The following is a 25,866-nucleotide window of genomic DNA, read 5'->3' as shown; positions in this document are numbered from 1 at the left end:
GACAAAGAACAACTGCAAAAATTAATCCTTTCAATTGCGCTCTTGTAGCAGTTTTCTGTCGAGAATGTGATATTTGACATACGGCTCGAATATCGCTAGTGTAACATAGATGGTGCGTCCTTCACTAGCAATATTTATTTGATAGACGTTTGGATTTCACGTGTTTACAACTTTTCATGCTCCGTTTCTGAGTACCGACCGAGCTCCGCTGTTATGAAATCGAATCGAGCAACAAAATATATACAAAGCAGCAACATTCGCCTGTAGCAGGTGACTCCCACATTTGTCGCAGCACCGATTTGTAGGTAAACAACGTCTTTGGTCATTTTTGTGCGTGTTTCGCGAACTCCGTACCGCAGACGGACGATCGACCATGTCTGTGCAGACGTCAGAGAGCGATGCCTGGGCCCTGCTGTCTTTAAAATCAGCCCCCGCGAGCCCCTCGAAGCTACAGTGGAGCCCCGAGGACCGCGGAGACGTAATAGCCCGCATCGAAGCCAAGGAGTTCGAATATTTGGTACGCCAAAACCGGATAGTGATCGGCAGGAACAGTTCACGTGGTGATGTCGACGTAAATATGGGACATTCCAGTTTCATTTCCCGGAGACATTTAGAAGTGGTTTTCGATCATCCATATTTCTATCTGAGCTGTAACGGAAAAAATGGTGTTTTCGTAGACGGCGTGTTTCAACGTAAAGGGGCCCCATCGATCAGACTTTCCAAGACGTAAGTTTATTTATTGTTATGTAAACAAATACGATTTGGGTCTGTTTGCTGACACCCACAATTCAGGTCTAGCATTTACGTCATTCCTGCCGTCTCAGTTTTCTAAGCGATACACAGAATGCTAGAAAAGGAGGGACTGTGAGTTGTGTGTCTGCAAATGTCAAAGTGCGGTACTTGAGGGAACGAAGCTATTTTGATCTGAAATTGTCCTCAGGCCAGGCCTTGAGTCTTGTGAGGTTAACTTTAGCATGCCGTCGATCACGTGTTGATATAACCAACTTTCCTGCTTTCTTCAGTTCCTTCCAGTTTGAGTTTTATCGGTAGATCTTATTTCTCAAAACCTTACTATCGTCTCCTATAGGGTCTCTTCTAAAGACTTAGGAGCAGCTCTTGATATCATACCTCAAAAGAATGTTTAAATTCTTATTTTACCTCTTATTTACTACTCATTGACATCATAGACTTATGAAAAATAAATTAACTTTTAGTTATTATTTTTTAACTTAATTAAGTTTTAAAAGGATTAATAATAAGGAATTTAAGAATTAATAAGACATTTACTTTCTGATATAATGACTATTATATCAGTAAATAAATTGTGCGATCAGAAGTATGTGTAAGATGTCCTGGTGTCCTGATTTGGAAACAGAGCATGCTTGTGACTGTTCCAGAGGGTTGCAAATTGGTTCAATTCCTTATTGGTCCAACGTTCCTGTTTATTACTTGTCTGCTTACTCTTGCAAATTCTCCTATTATAGATTACTTTAAAAATACACCAAATACTCAACTCGACAAGTATTTAATAATTTTTTTTTTTAACTTCCGTAATCTTGCTTTTTGGAATATGTAAATGTGAGAAGATCCTTGCCTCTAGGAAAATTTGCATTTAGTGTGTAAATTTAAAGTATTGCCTAATGTGCTACTTACTTCAACATCAAAATAGGTTTGATAGAAAGTAACAATTTAGCCAATACTTTTTTTTGTTCAAAAAATTTTATTTAAATTACAGGAGAAATTAAGCGAAAAAGAGATGAGAGTCTTGAATTGGGCCAAATTACAAATTAGAGGCAAATTTGAGTAAATGTTTAACTTAAATGTTAAAATAATTTTTGTGGAAACAAATAATCTGGAAAATATGAAGATTCTATTTTAACGTATCCCAGGAAATTAACTGGCAATTTAACTGAACAGAATGACAATAATTTGGCCTTAAACAATGTACTTTCTAATTTAACTGCAGGCAAGTTAGAGACAGTGAAATAGAACCTACTTATTGGTCAGGTTTTTTTGCATGAAAACTAGTTTGATGTTAAAGTCAACAGCATATCAATAACTTCGTCCTTTCAAGCCTTGTAACAGTTAGGTAACCCTTATATTAAAAAATAAGGTTTGTAAACATGGCTTGTATGCTCTAGCCCAGATTTAAATTAAATTAATTATTATCACGTTAATTAACAAAATTTGTTTTGAAATATTCTTTGCTAAGAATCTTTTTACACTCCTTTTACCTGTTTATGGTTTTGTAGCAATAAAACTGTTCAATCATTTATTTTCTTTTATAATGATTATATATTTTACAATTTCAAAAATCAGTAAAAGAAGACTGAAAAAATGATGAGAATTGGCATTGCCAAAATAGAAGTTTCGTTACAACAAAAAAAATTGTAGATAGTATTTATTTGTCATTACTTGTTGCATATTATCATTACTTATCGATGAAATGACTGCAAAATTTATTCTATTTTTAACATGATGTTTAAGGTGCCTTATATTAATTAATTTGTCTAGGTATTCAATGTGTAATTCTGAATTTACATAGCAATTTTACTAATTTCCTTAAATGTCCTACCTCAATATTCTCAAATAACCTATGTAATCTACTCATTGGCTATATTTTACTGAGAAATTCCATAGCAAAAATCAGTTTAGCTCAAAAGCTTTTTATTGTAATATACTTTTTTTACTGGTTTTATGTAGAAGGAAATTAATTTACACTATACTGACCCAAAGTACTACTCTCAAATGAACACCTATCGAAACCAAAACAATGGCTAAATATCACCAAAATCGCGTTACGACCCCTTTCTGACAGTTTCTAATCACCAAAAAAAAAGTTGTAATGAGAGTGAACCCATACCATCCATTATGGTATTATCCAATATCGGTAGCGGCTGTGGTAAAAGTCAAGCCCAGACACCAAAAAATGCCTTCATTGTTTAAGAGCGTAATGCTTTTTCCGGCCCGTAGTCAGTAGAACATTTTAAACATTTTTTTTAATTTTTACATGCAGGTAGAATAAGTTACTATTAATAAGGGAAAAAAAGTTAACGGGCATTACTTATACTTTACACACCGTTATTAAGAGAGACGAGGATTATTCTAATTTTACGAGCCGTAAAAATATAACATAACCGCTACTCTTAACTCGTTTCGACCATGGAAACTAAGACGTAAACAAACGAGGGATGTTTCGATCCATCTGTGCACAAAACGACTTTGCATGGCGACATTTTATTTCCAGGATCTTGAAGGTTGTAAGTTTCCAGTGTTGGCCTGTTTACATGTTCAGTGACCGGACAGATTTTCTTCCAATCTAAAAAAATAAACTTTACATGAGTTTTCACTTAAAAAAAAAAAAAATTGAAGTTCTTGATTTAAGAATTGGTTTAGTTTTACGGTTTTCCAGAAAAAGAAAGAAAAAAGTGATACACTACAATTTTTACTTTTTTCTGTAGTTTCTACATCTGGGCGAACATCATTTTTAGGTTAAAACTTTATTAGGGCACATTTAAGCGTTTTTTTCGTTATATTTTTCAGAGTTGTATGTGGCAACTTTGCAAATTTTGAATTTATTTTAAAACGCAAAGTAAAGCGTTTTAAGTTCTTGTTATACTGAGCTTTAGAAAGTTTTTACTTAAAAAGGTCAAAGTTCCAATGAAATTTCTGTGTAAAATCCCTCCGTCAAACTGACAGCAGATTATTCAGGCAAGGCCACAATGGATATGGCAAAACTTTAAAATTAAGCACACACACAACGGCGGCAACTGTGTGATATTAATGAAAGCACGTGCGTTTTTCCATTATTATTCAATGGAATATTTTAACTTGCGCGGAATTCTGCATTTAACAAATCCCCGTGCCATGTGCAAAAAGCGAATGAGTAGAGCAAAAATTATGATTCCCTGGCCTACCGTTTTAGAAGTAAATTGGATATAAATAGATTCTCGGGGATATTCTTTGTTATCTCTCGATTATTATTATTTATTGATTTCGACTGTGTGCACATATATGTTATGTTGAACAAAACCGAGAACGCATTTCCTTACCTTTGGAAATTTGCCAGTTTCAGCATAACTTGTCAATATGCATATGTATTTTATTTTTGGTAATAATGCCACACATCTTAGTAGGGGTTGTTGTTGTGGTGGGAAAGTTGCACACTATGCTCAGTTAAAATTAACCGAGAATAACATTTACCCTTGACTAAGGGCTCGGGTGAACACCCTTGTTAGCGTTTTGAAGATAAATTTGTTACCGTCTTCAGAAGTTTGGAAAAAATAGTAGAAAAAATGAAAATAGACAGTATAGTAAAATGTATCATAGGTGAATATTTAAATTATGTGAAACACTTCGGAAGTCGTGTTCTTAATTACCAAGTAATGATCATTTCAAAAGGTTGATTTCAGGTAAGTTATTGGTATTTGATTATTTTTCCTAGTTACATCCGTCTTCATACATGTTCATTTACTGTATGTGATATTTGCAAGTGTTTAGCTTCCTTTTCTGTGTCTGAGACTGACATGTCAATGAATCGAACAGCATAGTGTATAGCGAATGGTTAGAAGTAGAACGAAGATTTTGCAAGCCACCGAGTTTCTTTTCATTCCTTAAACTTCAGAATATATAGGATGTAGATTTAATAGTTCTTCGGACTCCTGTAATTTTATTTGTTATTTCATAAAAAAAAATGAATTAAGGGATGTATATGAGGCTAATGAACGTGAATTTTAGAATTATTGACAACCTCGCAGGTTGCCTCAAAAAAGTGGTGCGTCATAAAATGTAATTTTTTAAAATGGAACCACTTTCATACATACACTATTTTTTACATAATAGAATCCTTTATTGAGTTTGTGTTAATTTCTGGATTTTCTTCTACCCTGGAACGCAGTACCTTGAAGCTATTTAAAGGACATTTTCGAAGTTTGCAGCGCCTCATAAAAAAATTATATTGTAGTTAGCTTAAGAAAGATTTTGATAATTTTAAGATAGGTTCTGGTGTAACATCTAATTAGGATATACGAATACTCATTTGGCCAAAAATATATACAGGGTGTTCATAATAACTACTTTAATTGTCAGGCTTTCAACTTAATTTTTTTTTAATAGGATGGCATTTTTTATTACGGTGGAAGAAATAAAATTCAATTTTCTACATTGCTGTATAAAATAATGTTATATGTATCTTAAATGTTAATGGAGTTGTTAATTATTAAAAAAAAACCTGCATTTATGGTCATATACAGTAGACTCGATAATCCAGAGAACGTTAATTCGGATCGTATGATTTAGTAATCCGAATTTGCTATCGTTACATACGTGGTCATCAGTTTTAACTTAACGCATTATTTCAAAGCGCCAATTCATTTATACATAAGTAATGAGGCAACTTGCTCCAGCACTATTGCTTACTATTATTTCTGCCGATGCTGTCTAAGAACTTTTTGGTTTCCTTAATGCCAAGGGCAGAAGTAAGAAGTCAGTCAGAGCTTTATATCTTAACCAGTAACTTACCTGTATAGTATACCAATAGTATTAAAGCATTTTCTTGCTCGCGATATCTTAGGTTATATTACATATTTGGTGGCTGGGTATGTTTCAACGTAGTGTAGAATGGAGAAAGGTAAACATATTACTTTGTCTATAAAACAAAAAGGTGAAATATTAGACAAATTAAAAAATGGTGTTAGTGGTAAATCACTTGCACTACAATACGGTGTCGGAACGTCTACTAAACGTCTACTATTTCAGATATTAAAAAAAAAAAACAAGGATAAAATAAGGAGGTAAGATTAGTTTATTTTGGAATGTCTTTTGATGATGACTTACTCATCAATATTTTAGATTTATTAGAATTTGTCATTCTGAGACCGGTTCTCGTAAAACTTTGCGGCAAGCAGAATATCCAGAGATGGAAGAAGAATTGTATCCCTGGTTCATTAAACAGCGAAGCTAACACATTCCTCTTTCGTATGAAATACTAGGGGCCAAAGCTCAACTGCTCTTCCAGTATATCTATGGAAAACTTAATTAAAAAAAAAAACATGGGTTTAGACATCTTAAAATCTGCGGAGAGAAATTATCGAATGACGAATCTGCTGTAATTTCCTTTATTGCGAAACTTCGGCAAGTAATAGAAGCTCACAATCATCTTCCTCAGCAAATTTATAATGCTGACGAGTCCGATCTCTTTTGGAAATTGTTGTCCGATAAAACCTTAGTTCATAGCAATGAAGCAACGACACCCGGAAGAAAATTCAGGAAAGAACGAATCACGTTTCTAGCTTGCACAAACGGTGATGGTACCCAAAAACTTCGACTTCTTGTCATTGGAAAAGCCATTCAAGAACCAAACTTCACCTGTGGAATATGTCTCTAGCAGTAATGCATGGATGACTTGTACAATTTTTAAGAACTGGCTTCACAATTCATTTTGCAAACATGTAAAGTCATTTTTAAAAAACCAACGAATTCCTGAAAAAGCCTTATTATTGATTGACAATGCACCAAGTCACTGTTCTGAAGAGGAATGATTAGTGAAGATGGAAAGATTTTCACTATGTTTCTGTCACCAAATTGCACAGCTTTAATTCAACCCATGGATCAAAATGCCATCAGATTAACGAAACTAAATTACCGAAAATGCCATTTAGCACATATTCTTTCAGTATTTGAGGACGAGGATGATATTGTTAAGTGCCTTAAAAGTGTTAATCTTATGGATGCAGTTTGTTTCCTCCATAATTCATGGCAAAAAGTGGCCACGAACTCTTTAGAAAAGTGTTGGCACAAACTTTTATCAGGCAATTTACCTGATTATGACCCAGATGATTTGATTCTCTTAGGGTCATTATAAAAGAAATGTCAGCAAATAAGCCATAGCTACCAAGACATGTCAAACATGCTGACACAAATTGATGGTGAGATTCATTCAAATATTGAAATGAATCAGTGGTATAGAAGATGGCGATCTTGAGCATGAGGTTATAGACGATGAGACCAGTGATGAAAAAGTTGATATCCAGCTAAACAAAAAAACAAGCATGTGAATGCAATAAAATATTTTACATTGGAATTGCAATGGGCTGAAGAAAATAATCTTAGCGTCACAGATTTTCTTATACTAAAAAATTTACAACAGAAAGCTATATTTAAGAGTTTTTCAATTATTGCGCTTAAAAGCAAAGTGAAATCTCCGATTATTTTAAATAATGTAGTATGTACCTAGTATATAGTATGTAGATATATAGTATGTAGATATATACTAATAGGTACATATGTAATAAGTAGGTTGATCTAATACGTTTTAATCTTTTTGCATTATATTTGTTTCGATATTTTGAGAAAAAAATGTATTATACATATACGCGTATTTAAATGTTTTTATGATGTACATATACATACATATGTATAAAAATGCAAGACGGGATAATCCGGATTTTCTATTAATCTGGATTAGTCCTAACTTTAATTGATCCGGCTTATCGAGTCTACTGTATTTGAGTGTTTAACACGCGTTGTCGTGGTTCCGATGTTATTTATTTTAAATTTTAACAGCTCATTACGATAATTTTTGGGTTTTCTACAACTAATAAAATGATGTTAAATTTTATTTCTTTTACTGAGACCTTCTTCTTTCGACCTTTCTTTTCAAAATTAATATTTTTTGTCCGTTCAAACGACTCCATCAGGCTTTCTAGGCTTCTTACGTCAAGATGCCCTCTATTACGGAATCGTTATACGTAAACCCGAGATGCCAATAAACAATTTGGATTACATGGTCCAATTATACACATCGTACTGATAAGTTCTTGTTGAGTATACTCCATTTTGGCGGGCAGTTTTAAAATAAACAAATTTGGAAGGAACAGAAAACCGTAAATGAGCTGTCAGAATTTAAAACAAACAGCATCGAATCCGTGATAACACGTGCTAAACACTCAGACACATGACACTCCAAGTCTGACCACTCCAAATATTGTGGTGAAAATCCACAAAACTGTGTTGGAACACGGTCGGCTAAAATTGTGTGAGTTATCAGTAATGATGGGCATTTCAAAAAGTACTGGACATCGCATTTTGGCCGAACAATTGAATATGAGAAAACTGTGCGCAAAACGAACAAAAACAGTTCTGTGAGGATGTTTTACGAGAGTGTTTGGCAAAGTTTCGCAGCAATAAAATCGAGTTTTTACGTCGATTCATAACAATAGATGAAACATCGGTGCATCATTTCACACCCGAGACGAAAGAGCAGTCAAAACAATGAACTCAAAAGGGAGAGTCAGTTCCAAAGAAGGCGGAAACCGCTCCATGTTCAAGAAAGGTGTTGGCGTTGGTTTATTGGGATGCACGTTGGATTATGTTGATTGACTGCATCCTTGAAAGAAAAACAATAAACGGAGAACATCATACAAATTTTCAATCTAAGACGTTACGGATGCTTGTTAATGCACCATGGTATGTTAGCAACAATACAATTCACTCCGACCTCTCAATCAAAACAGTCCGAGAAGAAATAGAGAGCTACTCAAATAACTACATGCGAAGATTAGATCACCACCCAAATTACTTAACCATAAATTTACTGGACACAGCGACATATACAACCAGATTGAAGAGATTCAACCCTCTAGATTTGCCACATAGATTCAACCAAGTAAGGGACTGAAATGTTGGTCCTTTTACTACACCACTTAGTACTATAATTTGTAATTGCCAATATAGATATTGAATGTCCAATTTATTTTTACCTTTATTGTGACAGATTGTATCTCTACAAGTAATTAAATTAAAAAAAAAAATCATACAAATTTGTTGCATTGTTTGAGCGAAGAAATGAGGAAAAATCGACCGCATTTGGCGAGAACGAAAGTCTTATTCCACCAAGACAATGCTCCAGTCCACACTTCCACCATCGCGATGGCCAAAATCAACCAACTTGGTCTCGAACTTTTCCCTCGTCTACCCCATTCGCCAGATTTAGCCCTCTCAGAGAATGTTCTATTTCCAAACGAGTATAAAGTGTGGAGAGATTTGCCAATAATGAAGAGGTGCAGCCCGAGACTGATGTCTTGAAACGTTAAAAAATTCTTACAATGAACAGGGTATAGAAGTCATGGGCCATCGCCAGGAAAAATGTCAATCTCAAAGAAAACTTTGTTGAGGAATAATGTAATATTTTCCAAATATTTTTGTTCGTTTGGTGTTAAGTCGGGTACTTCAGGGAGCATCCTCGTAAATGGACATCGTGTATTATGGGAAACCTTTAGTATGGCGCTTGTGACTAATGCGAGGAAGGATAAGGTCACAGAAAGTGCTCAATCTTCCCCGATATTTTACCTTATTCTAATTGGGAAACCTAACAGCGTCATTGGAAATGTGTATTTTCTATTGCGGTGATGGCACAATCAACCTGATCAATACAAACAAAACCACGTGGTGGTGGCGAGCGAAGGGCAGGCGCCAAGCCCTGGAAATTCAGCACCGACACTAAACTTTCGCCCGCGGTTCAAGGTCTATGTCAAGATAATCAATTTTGACCAAAAATATCACTCGTCTTTTCTTCCAACTAGTTTCACCTTTGCTTTGGCAGGAAAATCATACGAGGACATGCGAAAAGTGTACTCAAAAGCGACGTTAAGTTACTGCCTTCATCCCCCTTGGAGCGTCATAAACGCACGTTCCATACCTAATTCATTATCTGTACGATGTGTCCTAGATAAAAATATCCAGCGGGGGAAACTTCATCTTGGATCTTTATTTCATTTAACCTAATCTGTGTCTGTTACCTTCTACAAGATACCTACGTGGGATATCTTAAAAAAATATGTTTCAGATGTTCTTTTTAAAAAGTGTCTTGATAGATACGATAAATCCGTGGAAGTATCATTGACTCGAAGCAAGAGCTGCTTCATTCCGAAAACAAAAATACAATTTCCTTTGCAGTATAGCGTAATACTGCAGTTCAAAATATACTTGAAGGTCGACGAAAATAGACAGCTAAAGTCTGAGGAGTCGTTTTTTGTCAATGCGACGAAACCTTGGATGAAACAATGCCGAAATGTTTTCGCTGGACTGCACTGATTTAGTCAACCCCCCACCATCTAATTTGGAAATATATATTTTTTCTAAGTTCGTTACACGAAGAAAGCAGTTTCGTGCTTATAAATTTACGTGCTTGACATTTTTTTCCAATTCTGCACGTGGTGATCTTTCATTTGGATTTTGATATTTCCTACAAGTAGTCACCCTTAGTTGATATACTACATATTTAATTTAGATACTGGGGACACTGCAAACCCTGTATTTAATTTGTACTTCTCACCTCATTTTTTTACTGCATAATATGATAAAATATAATAACGCTTACCATTTTATTACATCAATACTTACGATGTTGTCGCATTAATGCATAATTAAAATTAATTTAATCTTCGTAGTATCTCCCCGAATTGTTTCTCCTTTTTCATATTTCTTTCACTGTATGTTAAGTTCTGGGTAATATGTTACGTAATTTTTCATCGCACTCTCCCGAAAGGGGAATAAAGTAAATTAATAAAAATAACAGAGGAAATTAAATGTATTTTTTTCATAATTTGCAATGGGTATCACCAAGTCGTACTACAGGAACGTCCACACTTATATTTCTAAATAAATTTTAGCTTGGAAATTATCTAGGTTAACCTTAAATGAGGAAATGGCCTGTTACCATAGCCGACCCACATTTTTTATATGAAGCGTCCAACTTATTTGTATAAAGGTATTTTAGACGGTGCTGGTTGTTTTGCATTAGTATCATTGCCCCAAAGGGCTTACGAGTGTCTGCATTGCTCCCAGGTTACTCCTCGTGAGTTCATGTGTCCCACAAGAATAAAAATATATCATACCGAGCGAAAAAATGCTGTATAATTCCGGTAACGCTGACTATGTAATAAACGATCGAGGGATATACAGTGGCGGACAAAAGTTTAGAAACTTTTTCGTGTTTAAGTCATTTGAAATTAAAGACAAATTATCAAGATACTATTGTTATGTAATTGTAGTCTTTAATCAAATTAACTATTAAAATGTATCTTTAACTAAATTAATATTAAAAAAAAAATCAGTTATAAATAAAATATACTTTTGAGTCGGATAAAAGAATTAATATTACAAGAAAAAACAAACTTAATATTTGGTATCATAACCTTTCGAGTTATTCGCTGAATGACATCTACTAAGCATTGAATCAACAAGATTCACACACATTTCCTTGGAATTTTTTTTTAAGCGGATGCGGCTATCTGTAATTTCCCATAAATGTTCATTTGGGTTTAAATTGAGGATTGCTAAGGGCATTCAATTACATCCACCCTTTTAGAAGAAAACCAACTTTTTATTAACTTGGACGTATGTTTTGGGCCAATATTTTGTTAGAATCTCCAACGAAGAGACATTTCCTATTCTGCATATGGTAACATATTATTCACTAATACATCACAACATTAAAATTTGTCTATTCTTCTTCTTTGTATTTCGAAAATGAGTCCAGTACCTCACTGACTAAAACAACCCCATATCATAACACTGCCACCTCCATGTTTAACCGTTGGTACTTGGTACTTGACATTGCATCTTTCACCTGCTGACCGTCTGACATCGTGTCTTCCATCAGATCCGAACATTTTAAATTGATTTTCGTCACTTTAAAGAACGGTACATCTTTTTCAGAGCTCCACTCCAAGTGATTTCAAGCAAACTGTAAACGGGCCTTGATGTTCTTTTTTTGACAATACGGGTTTCTTAGCAGTAACCCTTCCAAATAAGCCCATACTGCATAGTCGACGTCTTACAGTCCTTTCACTCATCTGGAGATAAAATTCTTGTGAAATTTCTTGATTAATTTTGCGACCTGTCTTGCGAACGTCTTTTTTTTTATCACTCTATCAATTGCGGGGACAGTTTTCCATGAACGCTTTGTACTTTTGGGCCTCATCACCACTACGATAAGTAGCTATAATTTTCAATATGGTACTTTCACTTATTTTTAGATTTTTTGTAATAAAAACTGTTATTTTGATAACTTTTATGCAATTCAATGATCTTTTGTTTAAAATCATTTGACATACATTGAGTCCATAAAATATTCGGACACTTACAATCTTCTTTTCTCTATAGTAATAATAAAAATAAACAATCAGGAAATGGGGATTTGGTATTTGTTTGTATTAGTTTTTATTTACTAACAATATCAAAAAAAAAAGTATAAAGAACAACACATTTTTAGAATCACAAAAATTTTCAGACACTAAAGTTTTGAACACGTCAACAAGCAATAAACAAGTGAGGAAGAAATATTAATGTTTTTTATGCTCTCCTTGATTGTCTACAATGGCTTGACGCTGTTTAGGCATAGACAAAACAATTTTTTAATAAAATTTAGGTAAATTTTGCGCCATTCCTCATTGAAACTTGTTTTAGCTCCTTTTAACTTGTTATTGAATATTATCTTACTTTCCAATCCATCTGTTGCCATATATTCTCCATAGGATTAAGCTTCGGAGATTGAGCTGGAGTTTTCAGAACTTTAGGACAGTTATAGAGCATACAATCTTTAAAAATCATCGTGTTGTGTTTGGGATCATTTTCTTCATAATACTTAAAAATCCCGTGAATTCCCGTATGAGTGGCACTTTTTAACAAATTAATTTTTAAGATGTTTAAATAAATCATTTTGTCCATTGTTCCATCAATGAACACTAATTCTCGAACTCCTTCGGCTGAAATGCAACCCCAGATCATTACTGATTTGCCACCAACTTTCGCAATACGACGTAAATTGCATGTTTTCAGTTCTTCGTTGGGTCTCATCTATATTATTTGTCGGCCATGGGATCCAAATATGTTGAATTTTGACTCATCTGCAAAAATTACATCATTCCAATAGTTTCCCTGTGTTAAAATCATCTACAATGCAATTTTTTTTCTAAAATTCTTATTTTTGGTATTGAGCCATGATTTTTTTCTAAGTGCCCGACTACTGAAATCATTTGGTCTTACGCATCTTCGTATAGTTTCTGGAGATACTTTTTTATCAGTTTGTTTTTCCAAAGCTACTTTCAGTTTAAGAGCTCTAATTCTCGGAATATCCTTAATAGTTTTCATGATGTATCGCTCTTCTTGAGCGTTCATTAATTTTGGATGGCGAGTTTGTTTGATGGAAATAACTGACTTCAACTTTGTACTAGTGAATGTCTGCAACCGTGCTCTTGCTCAAATTAAAATTTTCGTCAATTTTTCTGAAAGATAACTTCTTCTCAAAGTTGCAAATGACCAATTGCCATAAATCAAAAGTGATATTTGCTTTACTTTGAACTCTGTTCATTTTTACCCCTCAAAAATGTGTACAAGTATTAGGGGCAACTTGAATAAGTACCATGGAAGATTGTTCAAATATTAGATACAACATAACATACGCTCTTATGAGCAAAACTATGATCTACTAAAAATATCAGAATTTTTCTGGAGACTTCAAAAACGTCCTGTTTATTAAGATACTTCAATTTTTCTGTATTTTGATACTCAATTAAAAATATATTTTTGCATTGTTAGTAAGCAAAAACTAATACCAAACAAATGCCAAAGTTCCTTTTCCCAAATGTTTACTTTTAATATTGCTATACACAAAAAGAATATTGTAAGTGTAAGTGTCCTAATATTTTAGAATCACTGTAGCTTTACCCATGCCTTATTCATATTAATGCTGGCAATTCACCTAAAATTGTGTCACTGAAAAAAACTTACCTCGCCTCGATCATAAACATATACAAATCCAATATAATCGAAAAACTTGTACAAGTATGATACGATTAGCGAACAACAATTTTAGGTATTTAAGGGATCTTGTTAAAAATAAAAAATAAAAAAGTTTTTAAACTTTTGCCTGCAACTCTAAGTATGTGAAGTTTTGAGTCAAAATTCGCCATTATACCAAGTAGGCACTTGGCTTATTTTTCCTTTAACCTGCCATATGAATTATAGCGAATATAATCCAAGTTAGATACATAATCACTTTATATGACCACAACCACACACAAACAAAAATGTAAACCACAAGCAGGGCGTGGGTTTGTTCACTATAAAATAAGTTCTACATATTTAGTATTCTTGTAGGTAGTACAAACAATAATAACAGGTCGACGTCCCAAATCCTATTAAATGTATCGAGCTTAAAGTCTACATATGGAACGCAAGGTAAAAGCTCGCAGATGATCAGACAGATAACTTTCTCTATAGTGGCCAAACGTGTACTTTGGTAATTAGACGTCTCTTGTTAACATTTTTCCTACAACCTGTTGTAAAGTGAATTAATTGTCACCCTTGAATTACGCACCTATATGAATATATCCATAAAGCTAGTTAAAAATGCACCTACATATATAGCCAGAAAAATTATTAAATGGGAAAAATTGAAGCAATTTATTAAAGGACAGCTCGACGCCTTTTTAAAAACGATTTTCAGTTTTTTTCATTTTCAAGTTCTTTTCACGACGATATTTGACTTCTTTAAGGGCTCTTTGAATTGTCACTAGTAAATATCTTGTAACGACCCTCATCGATATCAATGAATTCGCATTAGTGTTTTCTAATTCTACTATTACGGACCTAAAGTTTAGACCATGTTTGGGCCATAGCTTTTGATTTTGTTCTAAGTTGCGGGCCTTCGTGATAAAGTTGTAAAGAATTCGCAAAGACTAGATTTTTAGTCGGATCCTTAGCAATCAACAAGGTCTTCATCGCTATTCAAATTCATAAGTTTATAAATATCTGATTCAAAGCCAAAACATGATCAACGCGAGTTGATCAGATTTTCGCAAAAGACATCTGATCTGGTCTTCGGACGACCAGGTAGTGTGGGATTTACCCGGCGCACTCACGAGATTTATATCACTATACTTAAATTTAAGTTTAAGAATCTAAATTTTCTGTATTATTTGGACAAAAAAACTTGGTATTGCTAATCAAAAAAGTAACCTGTAGAGAACTTCCCGATCCGTAGTAATTTTTACGATTGTTGTACATATTTTTCTAAATATTTACAGAAAATGTTTTATAATAGTTGAAGATTTGATCGATCTCAGATTTGGTTTGCCAATGTGATAATTCATCAATGCTTAATTAGTTTGTGTTATTCCAGATGTACAATTCGCTTTCCAAGCACCAATATCCGCCTTGCCTTCCTGTCTTTAGTGGACGACGGTATGGATTCTGCTGTGCCGAATATTAGAGAAGTGTCGCCCGTGCGCATACGGGAACGCGCAGGTGGAGGCTCGTCATCCGGTATGCACCCCTTACGGATTAACATACCAGAAAGCGAATTTGGAACCAGCCCTTTCCCGTCGCCCACGGGAACTATTAGTGCTGCGAATAGTTGTCCGGCTAGTCCCAGAGGTAATATTCCAAAAAGATTTTCGTGTAGGAATTTGATTCGCGAATTATGCGAATTATGGAAAATTAATAGGGGAAATAAGACTGTCTTTGCCAAATTTGTGAGCCGCAAAGGATTGCGGACGATTAAATTACAGTAATGATTGATTTTGAAGATAGATCTTTTTAGCTCACCACGGCATCAACCATAGCAAGCGAAATGTGCAAGCAGATTTGCAAATGGCCGCATACGCGGTAGCTCATCGAGACGATGGACAGCACGTGCCCCAAAGTCATAGTCCGGATTACAGGCAGCCCACGTCGAATGGAAATTCTGTAAGTGTAACTCTTTCATAATTAATGTAAAATGATCAAACACCCATAGCCAGTCCAATCTGCGTCGCAATTTCGTGCAATGAAAACTAATCAGGGAACGATATTTATTATTATAATGACATTTAAAGAAATGTTTGTTAATGCACACAACTTATTAACGCAACGATTTCCGAACATAACAAAGTTTGTAAATTGCAGAGTAACACGCTGCGATGTAGGTCATTTATTCTGGACATAAACAAACGAGTATTTCCATTAGTTTAGTAAGGTTAGATGATAAGCTGTTATTATTTGTTTCTGGTCTGGTGGATTGTAGGTAATTTACTTATCAAAAATGTGCATTAAGTACTTTGTATCGAGAAGATGTTTGTCGGTGTACGTGATCAGGGATTCACACCTCAAGTAGCAATATATCAAAGCCGCGGTAACGTTCCCATTTTCCGCAGAAATGAGGAAGTGCAAACAGTGATAGGTTCTACATTTCACGGAAAATGTCTTCTTGATAGAGTTAATTGGCCTTTAATATCTAAACCCTTAAAAAATTCTTTTTCTAGGCTTTTCTCAAGAAGTTATTAACAATAATTAAAAAGTAATAATATTAAGTCAAGCTTTGAGTCAATCATCGAAGTTATTTACCAGACTGCTTACATAAATACTTCTACCTCTACAAATAACAATAAATCTGTTGCAAGCTACGATTTAAAACTTCCAACTAATAGACATCGAAAATCGCCTTTGGTACTTTAGATTCAGCATTAGTATATTTTTGAAGATGTAAGTGGTTTATACCTATAAGTTCTGTGCGGGACATACAACCGCATTAAGCTCGTTAGAGTAGTCCAATCTAAGATTATGTTAAAAAGAGAACGATGCCAATCTCTATTGGATGGTAGTCCAAGTTATTGTTCTTTTCCAGCGAAGTTTCTTAGGAAAAACAATCGAATAGAAAATAATCGGAATAATTTGAAATTTGGTAAAATATATTATATTTTTCATGACACTATTTATCTTTGTTGGCAAGATATTTCGTAATAATTGACGATATTTAAAATCCAACTTTTCGTTTTCCACCAAAAGTACAGTCCTATTTTTTTTGTATTGGTCTCTGAAACTTGTTTTTATGCTAAATTTATGTATCTTGAACATTTGCTATGTACTTTATAATTTCTATGTTAAAATTTGAATCACATATGTAGCTACTATAGTTTTGTTATTACGGTCCTGTGTTCGCGCCGTTTTTTGTTTCATGATCTCACCATTTATTTTGCAAATTCAACTGTACGAATTACATTAGAGATTATGGAAAAAAAACTTGCAAATTTTCAATCAGGCTGAAAAGACACATTTAATATAATTTTAATATACAAGCTGCCTCATTAAAAACAAATCAGATTATGTCGGCTGCTTGAAAATCTAACGCGATAGAATGAATTTAAAATTACTAAATAAAATTATAAAACTCGGGAAAAGACATTTAATTTTTTTTTTTTAATAATTGCTCTATTTTACGAAAATGCTATAATCGTTTAAAAGTGTAATAAATACAATGAACAGACCGTACCATTAGAATAACTTTGTATCTCGGAAACTAAATGAGATATATTGTTACAGCTGACGGGCGGCTGTCGCAGGTGAAAGACAGAAACAAAACAAAAAGTTTATTATGAAGCTCTCGGCGTAGTGATGTATTGCTTTTTTAAATGTATGTCGAATAATTCGACATATTTGTAAATGTTAATGCTTTTATATTTCCAAGGTAATTGTAAAATCTTCTAGGTATAGGATCTTTAGCTATATGAGGAAATCGTCGGTGAGTAAGACTGGCACCAAAATTTCAAATTTGATTTGTTAGATGGGCACCAATTTTAAGGATATTTCGTTTTGGTCTATTCTATGTATCGATTAATAAGTAGTCATTATGCGACAATATTGCAAATGTACTATTCGTGATCCTAAATATATTTTCGCCGCATTTATAAATATCTTCACTAATGTTTCAGACTCCGTCGGTTGTGATCAACGACGGCAGCTATGTTTCGGCTGGTGGCAGCGGCGGCAAAGACGACTCCAAGCCTCCCTTTTCCTACGCGCAGCTGATCGTTCAAGCTGTGGCCAGCGCAGTGGACAAACAGCTGACTCTGTCGGGCATTTATAGCTACATAACCAAACACTATCCGTACTATCGGACGGCTGACAAAGGCTGGCAGAATTCTATTAGACATAATCTTAGTCTTAATAGGTATTTCATTAAGGTAACTATCGACTCATGTATATTTGCACTCTAGAGGTGTTGGCTAATTGTATTATGAAGTTTTATGATCAATTTTGACGTACTTTAGAAAAAGTCTTGATTGTAACACAGTATAACATAGCCATAAGTTTGGTATAGCTCAGCAATGGTCAAAATGGTCTATCATACCACAAAATAAACATCTACCAATAGCTAAGGTAGACCTGGTTTAGACGCTGAAATTTTTTAGAAATTATAAAGATTGTTGTTTCAATGGTCATTAATTATTGAAATATTTAATCATCATTTTCCAAAATGCAACAAATTTTGAAATGAATAAATTTTTTATAAAGCAGTACAATTATAGCATTGAGTGTCTTTTCAGGTTCCAAGGAGTCAAGAAGAACCGGGGAAAGGGTCGTTTTGGAGAATCGACCCTCAGTCGGAATCAAAGTTGATTGAACAGGCGTTTAGGCGTCGGCGACAAAGGGGAGTATCATGCTTTCGCGCCCCATTTGGCTTAAGTTCCAGGTAAGTTGGGAAATATCTCAGTGACGTTTGAAAATAAATGCCTCCAATTAAATAGTTTCTATGTCCATTAACTTGTAGTAGGTTAAATTTACTGCCTGGTTAAGATAAATTAGGATTTAAATGGAATACGCGTATGATGATTTGTCTATCTTCGATGACCATGATAATGGAAAATCACATTAATTGAGTTGGTGCATAGAATGTTTGTACAACATATAATCCACAGGGAGAGACACGCCATCTCCTACCTATGTGGGTTACAGTAGTCTTCTCGACTTGACATATTTAATTAATTGGTCCCTCCACTTTGCGAACAGCGTATAGTTTCGTTGAAGAGGCCCCTCTTTCAGATTCCTATCAATCAACCAGTCCAAACGACTTTGGGTCAATGTAGTCCAGCCAACCTGTTACGTCAATCTCCTATACATCACCTCACCTTCTCGAAAATCATGACCATCTGCACAGTGGCGTGGTCCATAGGGCCTGGTCTACATATTATCTCCGGGGGTATTGTTATATTCAAAACCTTGAAGGGTTAGCCCCCCTGGTTAGCTAGGATCTTGAAGGTTAGTCCTCCTGGGTTAAAAACTCTTGAGCGAAGGCTGTTGCAGCAGCAATGAGTATTTGATCGACCTTTGCCAGTGCCAACGCTGATTTTCGATAATATTTCACGAAGGCGCGTTGTACACAACTTCCACCTGAGTTAGGACAGCTCAAACCCCAAGAAATTTATTTCCGTAATAATGCTTTCCACGTTCCAATTCATCTATCATAGGGAAAACTATACTAAAAGTTGAGGCACGATAAAATGACCAATTTTCTTCTTTTCTTTTTTTCTTTTTTTTAAGCAGAAGCGCCCCAGCTTCTCCTTCGCACCTCGGCATTTCGGACGTGATGACTCCCGACTCGTTGTCGCGCGAGGGTTCCCCGACCATTGAACAGACAATCGACGTGAGCAGCCAATCGGCGCCCGGCAGCCCCGGGTCCTCGTCGGTCGCCCGTGCTGGTTCCGGTGGCATGATCGGACATCAACAGATGTCCGCGCTGGTAGGTGCAACAAAGGCTCGATTGCTGCTGCCGCAACACCACGTTATCCAAGAACAGTACGTCGAACAGCAGATAATCGAGAGACCAGCGTCCAACGGACAACAAGATTATAGGGAAGGTGAGTGATCATTTATGAGCGAACGATGTACTGAATGATGCGCTCCTCAAAAATATCTTCGTATTGTCAGTTTCGAAGTTTTAAACAATAAAATTGTAGTGGAGCTATTGACTACTAAGTGGGATCTTATTTTAAATTTTATCGGCCAATAAACAATTCTCTCTAGGAAACAGTATATGTATATTTGCATTCTTGTTTTTTTTTTTAATGTAAGTTAGTTTAATAACTTTTAATTTACACCAAGTGTGTGACATATTATAAAATGGGGTCTCTTCCTTTCCTGCATTGTGTTCCTGATTTTAGCTCTAATTCGACTATATGTAAGGAAGTTTTATTCGGGTTGCAATGACTGGTATGCTCTAAATACTCTCAGAAAATGTCTTTCCCGCACTTGATAAATTGCCCGTATATCCCTCAAATAAATGTATACACCTGTAGGAGAATACGTATACCTAATAACATTTTATTCCAGAAAAGTTCTTGGTGAATGCTTTAGAAGAACGTTCAATGTCACCGACACCGTTCTCACCGCAACCTGTAATCGTGCAACCTGCGAATTACTCACCCTACAGGTAACAAAATAAAATCTTGTTGCCAAGACAGTCACCATTAACGTTTCAGTGGCAATAACAGTTACACCGGTACCAACATGAGTCTGGACCTGAAGAGACATCTGGAGGAGCAGGGCGTCGGTAGTCCAGGTTCGTCTGGCGAGCTGGACGGTGATCCGGAGGTGAAACGGCAACGCCTTATCCAGCCCAAGTACGAGACCGAATAAGAGATCGTTTATTTCGTAGAAGCAGAGTGCAAAGACCACACTTTTAAATAAGTATTTTTCGCGAGGCGTTAAGACGGCGATGTGGTCATTGTGGTGCTCGATTCCGTTTTGTTGTCCGTTAGAATCGAGGATGGTTGTTTTAGTTTAGAAGGTCTCGTTTCGACGCTCACTCTCCGCACTTTTCCTCTCTCAGGGAGAAATTAATCGTAATAATTATTGATGCGGTCAGGTGGAGTGATTGGGGAAACGAGGCCGGAATTTTGAAGGATGCAAAACTGGAAAATGGCTCCTTTGCATGTAATTCCGCAAATTGATAAGTAAGGTATAAGGACGGTTTACAAATGAGTTGTCTCTAAAATATTAAAAATTTTCTCTTTAGACCACGTGCGATCAAATTCCAATAAAATTGCCGGAGGACGATGTTTACCTTCTGTTTAACGATATTTTCATTACAGCGAGTCCTTTAATTTTATAGTAATTGTAGTGAGCTTAAAAGAGTACCAACAATTAAAAAAACCGCTTTGTGTGACAAGTGCCGTTCGGAAACTCCATTAAGAGTTAAAATGACTTCGCAATTCACATTGAGATCATAGCGCCTTCCATCTTGGCATGTGAACTAATTGTAGCCATAACAAAAAACACTAATGACTGAAAAAAATGCGGGTTCTTGAAAACTAATGACGTAAATATTCCTTAATAACAAGTGAAATATACCAGGTGTTCCATTACCAGAGATTATAACTACATGTCAGAAACTATGAAGGATAAAAATTCGCAACCAAAATTTTATTAAGAATTATAACCAAGAAAACATAATATTTTCATTATCCTAGAGTTGCCAGTTCTCTTCGTAACCAAAGACATTATAAGGATTTTAAAGCACAACTAATGCATTTAAATATCTAAAATTTGCTCCAGATACGGAAGTGGTTCCTCAAAGTCATTTTCATTAATAAGATTTTTATTTGAAACGTCTATTTATAGTTTCTGAAATATGTAATGCTGGTGACTTTTATAAAAAGGACACCAAGTAGAGTATCTAGCAAGTAGCAGGCTCGTATACCAAGTAAATAATGCAGGTAAGCTGAATAAAGCAAAAAATAACGTCACTGGATTCTACGAAAGCGCCATTCGCAAAATTTATAACTGGATGATAACTGTTCATTATGTTTTCTTTGCATTTACCTCACGTTTAAAAAATCCACAAACTATCCATCTGTTGCCCATATGATTTTAATACAGGGTCTTCCAACGAATACTTCACGTTTGATGAGGTTTAATAGCAGCTAACAATGTAAATTTGTATCAAGAGTACATTGAAATCATGAAATATTTCAATAAATTTTAATGAAAAAACTACTGATGATTTACCCTTTTGTTCATTTAAAACTTTTGATAGATCCTATATATTGAGATCCTGGTAATTATCAGAAAAATAAATTCTGCCTCAAATATATATAAATACATTTAAAACTAAATAAGAGCTTTCAAAATTGACCTACCACTATGGCAGTACCGAGTCGCAAAATCGCGAATCTTTTACTGCCTAAACAAAGCTAAAAGACGTGTTTGTGTGACATTAAAGTCATATTTTTTTCATACTGTCTAGATAGATACGTTTATATCCTATTCTGCATTTTGTTGATTTGCGGCGGATACCATAATTATTAACTACAGTATGTGGTACTGTAATGTTTTTGTTAAGCAACCTTCCAGAGCTCCTAGAGGGATCTATCGTTTGAAAAATTATCCACGACTATTCTCTTATTTGACATAAACATTTTTTTCTTACTCTGACTAAAATTGACATTAATTTTAACGTAAAGATAATCTGAGACATAACGATATTCACATTTTTGCATGCAAATAGTCAAATGTTAGTCATTTCCTAATTTCATTGGCTATATTTTCATATAAGAAATATCGTTTTTACGTTTTATTATTATTTGGATTGTAATATGCAGATGACTGTTAGGACACAAATCCTTTGTAAATTAAGCGACAGTATGAAATGATACATATGTTATACACTTCAAGATTGTACTTTTCACAATCATAGTATATATATGTTTTTTTCCCTAATAAACTACTCGTAAAAATAGTCTAAACGGCGCATTTTTCAGTTTTGAGAGCTCGTATTTTAAAAATGCCCAAAAAAGATTATGAAAATTCGGTTTTTCTAGAATTATTAACTCACGCTAATCCTGAAAAATTTAGTCCATAATAATGTTTTATATATTATTGTGTGTAACTAGGACATACCTCACCCTATTTAAACAAAATAAAATATGTTTTAACGGCCATTTCTTGCAAAATCAGTGTAATTATTACCCTCCTAAATATGAAACCTCGTAATTAAGAGTTAGATTTAATAATACATCAGGGAATGCTAATTATAGAACAATTGAAAATTAAAGAGACTTAAAAATTGCTGCAATTCGTTATTATCAATCAAAATTTTCAATCTTAGTAAGAAAAATATTGAAGGTTTAGGATATTTCGTTAGAACTTGAGCAATGTGTAGAGAGCAGGTTGTATAAACAACGGAAACATAAGAGGTTCGTTCCCAAAAATACAAAATGAAGCACCAACTTTTTCAAAATTCGTGAGTATTAAGAAAAAACGATATTTCAGTCAAATTAAGAACAGAAATCTCACAATTTTTTTCAATACTTACTTTATTACTGTGATTCTTGTCATTAATCTAGTCATCTTCCCCACGTCATTTCCATTACTCTATTCGTCTCTAATACGTTTCTGATTCAAAAATGGGGTTCCTAGATACAGGGGAATTAAATAAAAAATTAGAACTTTTTCAAAATCTTCCAAACATGCCGTCAAATATGGATCAACGCCACTAGATGAGATTAAATTTACAGTGAGGAAATAACCGTGCCTACTAACTGCAATGGGTTGAAAGTTGACAATTTTTCATATGATTGTTCTTTACCCTTTAGTATTAAGGAAAAAATAGTTCAAGATGAGTGTGCGTCAATGATTCTAGAAAAAACAATTTAAGGATCTTTCTTGTTCACAAATCCCGAATACGGCTGAAAATTACTTTGATTGATTACATTGTTACTGACTGCATTCTGTTTTATTTTGTAAATTATCACCCCAAAGACGCCTTTTCTTCCACATTAATCACAAACGTTATGTTATATAATAATGCGTCGTTGCATTTTTCTTCGTTAGAATATTTTCGTTTTTTGGTTTTATACTTTTGAATTGTTGCTTTGTTTTAGTTTATGCCTTTTTACAGTATGAAACACGTTCTTTTTATTTTTCAAATTAATAATGATTTTCTCGTTTAAACACGAGTTTGTTTTCGTATGTTATGTTTTTGTATGTGCTTACAAAAGCAACACTTGTAGTAGTGCCTTCACTGTTTTATCCTTAAAGCATAGCTTTAAATAAGATCTTACAAGTGTCAACATTTTAAAGTTCCTTTGATAATGCTTAAAGGTCTAACATGATGTATATAGTTTGTGACCTGAATGCCTCTATTCGCTGCTCTCGACGTTTGTAAAACAAACGTTTTGAAGGAATTTTAATTTCTTTAAACCCGGACAACCTGGTATTCTCGACCATTTCGTAAAAAGTGCCAGCAATAAAGCGAGCAAAAAGGTGGGATAAATCTTTAGAAGAAAAAAAGTCTAAGTCATTGTTTAAAGTAGTGTGTTAGGGGGGGACAATTCATATTCAGGGTCCTGGTAACAATAATTACTTGACGATTTATTTTTTTAACGGTGTATCTATACATTATCTATAATTTTTGAATCCTAAAAGGTACATTAAAAGTGTGTATGTAAGTAGCCATGTAAAAAGAACCTAGTATGTAGGACTGGAATGTTGTGCGATACTGATTGCAAATATGATTCAAATATTATGGTTCTTCATCTCAAAACTCCGATGAACTACTTACATAGGTACTTGTAAATAAAATCAAGTTTTGCGGACTTACATGTAAAAACATTTCGTACTCACCTTTTTCGACTATAAAATGGTCTTAGTTATAAATTATGTATTTACAAAAATTATAATAATTATTGTAGGGATAAAAATAAAAGTAATATTGCTGTGAGTCATTTTGTTTTTATCTCCCGCTTCTTATTATTGACTTATTGCAGATCTCCAGAGAATTTTGATTGCTGTGTAAAATTCTTAAAAACCAAATTAAGTCTTAACCATGCGTTAAAAGTCCGCAGGACTCAGGTATGGTGAGTAGGGTAACTGAGGGATGAAAGTCGTGCAGTTTTTTTTAATCAAAAATCACGAATAAGCAACGCAGAATAAATTGATGTGTTGTCATGATTCACTGCTCAATCTCTACTTCGCCACAACTTCATAAATTATTATATTAATAAAATTTAACAAGCACCCATTTTCCACATCATTTAAATTCAACTTCTCAAATATCCAAAAATCGCCAAACACGCAAAACTCATTGTGCAAAATCAAGTGTAAGTTTGCGAAAATGAAAAAAACAATAGTGATTGAGCTGATACAGTGTAAACAACGCTACCAGCCGCATTGCGCTTCGTTGTAACGTTACCCCGTAATTCAAAAAGTCTTAAAACTTTTTGATCGCCCCTCGTACATAAATAAATAGGCTTCAAAAACATAATTTATTGAAATAATAAAAACAAAATAACACTCTTCCACATTACACGTAATGTTAACTTGTATCGTAACTAAAAGGTGGTTAAAAGTTATGACCCTAATTACAGGGTCGCATCAGTTTAATAATTACGCGCGAGTTATTCTTTAATTTAATTAGTTTTTTTTAACTTTATGACTTCTTATAATGAGCAGGAAAAGAAAAAAGACCATTGGCTACATATTCATGAGAATTGCACCTGTAAAAAGTACTGAAATTGGATCTTCTAGGAAGAGTACGAATTGACAGTATTATTTATGTGACTCCTCCGAACGTAAATGAGGAACTGGGATGTTCACAGCTACGATGCTCGATTTCCTTAGCAGCTGAAACTTGCTTGATCCTCCTTGACTGTTCTACTGCTTGTAGTATCTGTAAAAGTCAATTAACATTACAAAAACGAATAATGCAGATCTGATTGTACTATTTTATTGGTATCCAGTTTTTATTATGGTCTTCAAACATTAAGAGATTTTTTGTCTCATCCAAATTTATCGAAGATAGAATTTGTTGCTTGAATGAAGATTACTCAGTAGCCGGTTTAAATACATAAATACATGTTCAATTTACAACAAATGGTATTTGGGTTGCAAATCTTCAAATGTTTTTAAAGCAATACTTTCAATACACTATATCCCAATAATGAAGAAATTGGTAATCCCGGTGGGTCGCACAAAAAAAGGTCGATTGGTTAAAAGTATTGCAAATCTTTAACTGTCTCATATTGACTTAAAATTTGATTACAAGTTATT

The 25,866-nt window shown here is 34.4% G+C and overlaps 1 protein-coding gene across 3 annotated transcripts; it reads left to right on the top strand.

The window, feature by feature from the left end:
• The first annotated feature begins 154 nt into the window (after positions 1 to 154).
• On the top strand, positions 155 to 24,538 carry FoxK (forkhead box K). 3 transcript variants are annotated; one of them, XM_066281351.1, is made up of 8 exons: positions 155 to 726; positions 15,185 to 15,438; positions 15,605 to 15,750; positions 17,751 to 18,002; positions 18,366 to 18,511; positions 19,363 to 19,676; positions 20,149 to 20,248; positions 20,298 to 24,538. In XM_066281351.1, exons 1-8 carry the CDS (start codon positions 374 to 376, stop codon positions 20,452 to 20,454), a joined length of 1,722 nt encoding a protein of 573 aa, XP_066137448.1. In that variant the 5' UTR covers positions 155 to 373; the 3' UTR covers positions 20,455 to 24,538. The 3 variants fall into 3 exon arrangements, with proteins under 3 accessions (XP_066137448.1, XP_066137449.1, XP_066137447.1); XM_066281352.1 differs by having other exon boundaries at positions 19,360 to 19,676; positions 20,310 to 24,538; XM_066281350.1 differs by having other exon boundaries at positions 19,360 to 19,676.
• The last annotated feature ends 1,328 nt before the right edge of the window (positions 24,539 to 25,866 follow it).

This window comes from Euwallacea fornicatus, chromosome 4, assembly GCF_040115645.1.
Source record: "Euwallacea fornicatus isolate EFF26 chromosome 4, ASM4011564v1, whole genome shotgun sequence".
In the NCBI taxonomy this organism is placed as follows: Eukaryota; Metazoa; Arthropoda; class Insecta; order Coleoptera; family Curculionidae; genus Euwallacea; species Euwallacea fornicatus.
The sequence above is the reverse complement of the archived record's forward strand: the minus strand, read 5'-3'. Positions and strand labels throughout refer to the sequence as shown.